Source organism: Corvus brachyrhynchos, unplaced genomic scaffold (assembly GCF_000691975.1).
Source record: "Corvus brachyrhynchos isolate BGI_N302 unplaced genomic scaffold, ASM69197v1 scaffold99, whole genome shotgun sequence".
NCBI classification, from domain to species: Eukaryota; Metazoa; Chordata; class Aves; order Passeriformes; family Corvidae; genus Corvus; species Corvus brachyrhynchos.
Window position 1 is genome coordinate 2,713,288 of NW_008239778.1, and position 6,000 is coordinate 2,719,287.

General features: G+C 50.3%; 1 protein-coding gene across 4 annotated transcripts in view; it reads right to left on the reverse strand.

The window, feature by feature from the left end:
- The window catches only part of CAMKK1 (calcium/calmodulin dependent protein kinase kinase 1), an 87,386-nt gene that overhangs the window by 34,625 nt on the left and 46,761 nt on the right, over positions 1-6,000 (reverse strand). For all 4 annotated transcript variants that reach the window (XM_017743036.1, XM_017743035.1, XM_008640455.2 and 1 more), the window contains exons 5-7: positions 2,849-2,900; positions 2,157-2,290; positions 1,527-1,563 (exon numbers count right to left, since the gene is read on the reverse strand). In XM_017743036.1, coding sequence (XP_017598525.1) covers positions 1,527-1,563; positions 2,157-2,290; positions 2,849-2,900 — 223 coding nt within the window. The remainder of the gene's footprint in view (positions 1-1,526; positions 1,564-2,156; positions 2,291-2,848; positions 2,901-6,000) is intronic.

Sequence of the window (6,000 nt, forward strand, 5' to 3'; positions counted from 1 at the left end):
GTGGAAGAAGCTGCAGCTCGTGGAAGCATTTCCTTATCCAACCACCCTCTACCTCTGCAGGTTCCTCAAAGCTTGCTCACATCCCATCCCAGACCCTTTCCCAGTGACCACACAGCCAAGTGTTCACAGCAGTGCCTGATCCCAGCAGTCATGGGCAGAGAGCAAACTGCACTTCCTCTAGACCTGCTTTGCACTGGGGGGCACTTTGGGAAGGAGAAAGGTGCAGCTATCATCAGCTGGGTCAGCAGCAGGAGGGAGCAAACCCACTTGCAGGAGGTTCAGTCCTGAGCAACACTGAGCATCCACAGCTTCTCCTTCTGCCAAGGGTACTGCAAAGGCAGGAGCTTGATGAGCCTGAACTACTCATGGGATCCCAGGCAGAGGAAAGGGGTGATGGAATATGGACAACAGGGACATGGCCACTGCTCATCACTCAGGGACCAGCACAACCTCCATTGGGACCAGGAGATACCCCACCTGTCCTGCTGCTATTGCTGGGACAGTTCTCTTGCTCCACAGGTAGAGCTTGGTTTAGGTTTGGCAGGTTTTTTCCCTCTGCAGCTTTCTACTTCATCTCTCCCCTTTCCTCCATCCCCAGGAGTTCAGGTCTTCAAACAACAGCCTCAAGCACCCTCCCCACCACGAGTGCCATCACTTTGAGATGCTGCCAGATGCCACTGGAGCTTCAGCCCAGAGGGAAAAGTGCTCTTTCAAAGGCAAATTGCTTCATTTGCTAGGCAGAGTCCTCCTTCACGGCAGCTTCAAAAGTGTCCCATAATTATTTCATGAGGAGCAGCCTTTGAACCTGCTTCATCAGGAAACAGTTCAGGGAAGCACAGATGTAAAAGGGTCAGCCAGCCCCTCCTCTGGCCTATCTCAGAGGGCACCTCAGGGCCTCCCAGGCCTGTCTCTCAATGTTTTACCCAAATGGGGGTTAGGTTGTGGCTGGCACTTTCAGGGTTTGGAGGAGAGGAAGACAAAATGAGTGGAATTCCCTCACCCTCTACATAAACACCCAGTCAGGCATGGCTTCCCCACCAAAGGCAGGAGTGCTGCTCCCTTAGGAGGTGCTGAGGCTCAGCAGGGTGGTCAGTGGCTCTGCAGGGGCCACAGGGAACAGCCCCAGACAGGACTGGAGTGATTCTGGAGTCACTACCACTATCCACAGCCTACAGAAGTCTCATAGCAGGAGGACAAGGAAACCATCCTGCACCCTTCCCTTCCCTCCTGGCTCTGGGACCGGAATCAACTCCAGAGAGGGGAGGGCAGAGCAGCTGTCAGGTCTTTTTAGTGTCCCCATGGCAAAGAGATGTGCACAGCTGTACTGACACAAGGTTGCCTTACCCTACTGCACGGGGCCTTTCCATCCCAGCTGCATTTACAGGCGTTTTAACTTTGCAGAAAAAAATAAGTCTGCTGAAGTTGGCACAAGTTTCCTCCCGTATTGACCCCGAGTCCTGGTACGTGTCACTTGCATCACTAGGCCTAAGCCCAGATGGTTCTGTTAGCTTATGAGACTCACATACCCATGTACAAGTTGTCCTCTGCAGGATCATCAAGGACCTGAGAGATAACAGAGAAATAAGCGGGAAGAGGAAAAAAGTGAAAAACAGCAGGAAAAAAGATTTTTAAGCAAGTAACACTCCCAGTACACTGTGCTGAGCTGCAGAGCACTGAGAACAGCTTAGGCTAATATTTAGAGAGTCCTGCAGAGAGTAGGGTTTTGAAGGACACAGATTTCCCTGTCTTCAGAAAAATCTGGGCTTCTGCCTGTATTTGGAGAAACAGCCTACCAATAAAGGCACTGCTTGTCCTAACCTGACCTCAGTCAATAAAATAATGAGAATGGCACCAAAGCCTTGCACTTGTGCACCTTCCCAGGCTTGTCTGCCCACAAGTTTCAATGATCAAAGCTCACTGCTATTTCTACCAGCAAAGTGAGCTGCCTTCTCCTGGGCACCAGCCCAGAGCCCAGGTTGAGTGTGCAGTTTGTCCTACACAATCAGTATGACTTTGCTTGGAATCACCAGCCTAAATTTCTCAGCATCTATTTTAAACCAATTCTGGCTGAAGTAGGAGCAGCTGAAGAAAAACCCTCTTTTTGCAATACAAACCAGACTTGTTTCAGCATAGCTTAGGGTGGAGAAGCAGCTCACCTCTATCAGCTTAACGATATTGATGTGGTCCAGCTTCTTTAGGATGGCTATTTCCTGATAGACTCTGTCCAGGGGTGCCATGGGTTTGGGATGCTCTCCAGAGGATGCTTTTGACCCTCTGGGAGGAGGCCGACCTGCAAGTGTGAGAGGACAGTGAGGAATTCCTGCACACAGGATGAGCAGCCACTGGCCCCTCTGCAGATACCTCCAGCTGTTCTGGAAGATCTCATCACCTTGTTCTCATCCCAAAGCATTGCAGTCTCCCACATGGAACTGAGATCTCCAAGTCCCATTCAGACCAGCTGCTCCCAGCTGCCCAGATGGGTCTGGGGCATCCCACAGCCCAGCCTGGACCCAGGTGCTATCCCAGGGGTAGAAGAGACTCTGAAAGGAGGGGGACTACCTTGCTTAACTTCCAGTGCTTAATTAGGCTTCATAAATGGTGAACATGGAAGAGTCACCACTTCAAAGAGATTCACAAAAATCAGAGCCAGGAATCTCATTACTGAGTGTGTTGAATTTCCCTGTGGCTGTATCTGCCCCCTCACCACCCACTGCATTTTAACCAGCTCCCAACTACATGGGCAGCTTTCATAGGAGGCCAAGTTCTGCAGTCCTTGCAGACAATGTTTCTACAGAGAGATTGGGCTGAGGGAGGACAACAGGCAGACCTCTAAATGTGAGATACCCACGTGGAAATCCATACTGCTTCAAGAGCTTCTTTTTGGAGAGGACTTTCATAGCCTGGAGGAAGAAGAAAAAGCAGTGTTAAAACTGAACATAAGCCAGAGAGCTGATTGCTGTGACCTGGGAGTATGCTGAGCACCAGGGACTGGCTCAGGGCTGCTCCTCAGCCCAGAGAAGGCTCCTGGTTAGTGGTGGCCGCAACAGACAGACCCTGACCCAGGCTTTCCTAAAAGCACTGCTAACCATCTATTCTGTTCATTTTTCACCATGAAAGGTTTTGATTTATTTTCAAATGGACAAAGAAAAAGGAGCCCAATTTCTGCACTTGGGGCAGAAGCTTGAGGGAAGAGGTGGGTGCCTCTGGCTGACCCATTGTTTTGGATGATGTTATGGCCATGCTTCAGGTCAGAGCCACTTCAAGGCTGCTTCATCTTATGTTTTGTCTTGTCAGGGGGTATAAGTAGGAAACTGAACCCAGGCAGCTGAGGCATGGGAAAGGGGCAGGGTAATTCTTCCTGCCACGCAGCTGGCATTAGCATAGTGGCAAAAGGTCAGTCTGAATTTAATAAACAGTCTTTTGCTTCCATCTGCTCTGTGCATTAATAACCTTTTGGAGGGCTACTCAAAGCCCCTGAGTGGCCCAGCAGATGAATACTTAATGAGAAACCAGCTCATGGCACAATTTGCTTAGGAAAAAAGTCTGTGCTTCCAGAAGCTGGGATGGTCACTCGCTCCTTCCCCTAGCCTAAGCAGTTACTCCTATTAATAAAGCATCCAATATGTAATTCACACTGGAGTGATCCCTACAAAATCCAACTAACCAAGGAGTCCTGCAGGACACAGTCAAACGTCCAGGAATTCTGCATTAATACCACAGAGGCAGGGTCTCTGCCCACTACCTCTTTTCAGCACACATACCAGGAACAGGTCACCAAACCCATTTCAGTGAGCTCCTTCCCAAGTGCTTTTCCTGGCAATGATGGCACCACACGTCCAAGCATCCCCACCTCCCATTAGTGCTCCCACTGCAGACAGGTTCATGGCTCGCTGAAAGGATTGTTATTTTTGGTACTGATCCAGTGAAATCCTCTGGATTTGCACCCGTGTAATTGACAAGAGACACTGTGCAGTGTCTCAATCCTGCCTGACAGCTCCAAACCAACTGTTGGAAATGATGGTGTTGAGAGACAGACTCAGAAGTGCTTATCTCTGACTTAGCACAGCTCTGTGTCCAATACAGGCAGCCAAGTGACTCATGGTCTGCTGAAAGAGGATCCAAGATGTGCACAGCCACCTCCAAATACGGCCAGGACTAAGCCTGGAGGACTTCCTACGCTCCCCACTTTTATCTCTGCATAATGAAAATTTATGAGAAAAATCAAAGGAATCAGTACATCCATTTCTCTTTCAACCATTGCCAACCCAGGAGGAGAAGGCTTCTCTTGCTCCAATCCCATCTTGAGTCCTCGCTGCCTTCTGGCAAGGAGCTTTAGAAAAAGGAAAAAACAGAAGATGCAATTTGCTGCTGAAAGCTCAGCTCAATTTGCTGCTTGAGGGCCTCAGCCTAAGAAACCAAACCATCACCACCAGCCATGCTCACATCAGGACAGTCCTCCCCAGGAGAAGCTGGAGGGAGCAGGAAGGCACAGAGAGGAGCAATAGCTAAGACAAGACTTGCTCTCGGGGACAGAAATGGGGGGAACAGGAGCTACTGCTGTCACCCAAACTCCTTGAAGGACGCTTGAGGGGCAATGGGGGGCTACTGCATCGTAGGTGAGTTGATTGCAAACCACCACTACTGCTGGGAAAGAAGCACCAGGATATGCTTATACCAGTTTTGAAGCACCAGTATCTGCTACTGCACAAGCAGGGCTGGGTCAAAAGAGAGGACCTGTCCCACTGCACTGGCAAACTCAATCAGGGACAAAAAGCAACAGGCCAGAACCACTTAATTATCACAAGAGCAGAGAGGAGGGCACGTGGCTGTGAAGCCTCACTTTAATTACAGTGAGCTGGTAGGACCAGGCTTCCTCCTGAATTGTGGCTGCTGTAGTGGGAGCATCTCAGGGATGCTTCAGAAAACCGCTCCTTCCGGGCTCACATGCATGACAGAGCCAGAGACATTTGTACTCACAGGCAGAGCTAATTACCCAGATAATGCCTTTCTGATAAAGAACCAGCTCAGAGCCAAGCTGAGGGATTTTCCCTTTGCACAGGCGAGTGTTGCTTCAATCTTCTCGGGAAAAGGGAGCCTGGAGATTTCCTCCACACATCCTCCTCCAGATGTGGACATGGGTCTTGACATTTCGCTTTGAGAAGCAGCAGGAACTGTGTGCTTTTCTCTGATGTATGTTTATTATCTAAGTTTACTGCTCTCTTCCTATCAGCCTTACAGCTGGAAACCACAGGGAAGCTGCGTGAGGGAAAGGAGATCCCAAGCTTATGGAGAGGAGGAATGCCTGTGACACAGCAGCTTTCACAACAGCGAGACCACAAGCTGCGGGTAATGACAAAGGCAAAATGACCATTTGTTTTGGGAGGGAAGGGTGACAAAATGATTGAGCCAAGGGAATCTATCACCTGTCCTTGGTGATGCTCTCACAGCGCTTAGAATGTCATTTTATATGCTAAGGGAGAGACTTGTAGTGCAAGGGCAGAAGCCTGTGCACAGTCCCTACCTGCAGCTCCCAGGGGAGTGGGATGCTGCTCAGACGTCCCTACTAACCACCTAAATCCTCTACCAGTGCATGAGGGCACACTGTGGGAATGCTGAACAGACCAGAGAGTGCTTCCAGCCCTTCTTCACCTGTCCTGCCCAACAACAACATCCCTCAGACAAAGCAGCTGAGAGGGAAGCTCTGCTCGGAGAGAGGAGTGTTATGAACAGAAAGAAAATCCTAAACCAGGCAGGATTAGCTGCCACAGCCTTAAAATCCTGCTCCTGCATTTGTAACCTTTAGTCCCATCAGCAGAATTGCATCACCAGGCTGTGCCCCATCCATGCCATGCCACCAGAGCAGGGATGCTGTCCTGGAGCTCGCCTGTCCCCAGCTGCCTCCCAAGGATCCTGTTGCTATCCCGGGTGACCCAGCCCCTCACAAGCCCTCAGCACGGGGTGTTAGAGCAAGCCAGAGAGCAGCTCCCTGCTCCTCACTGC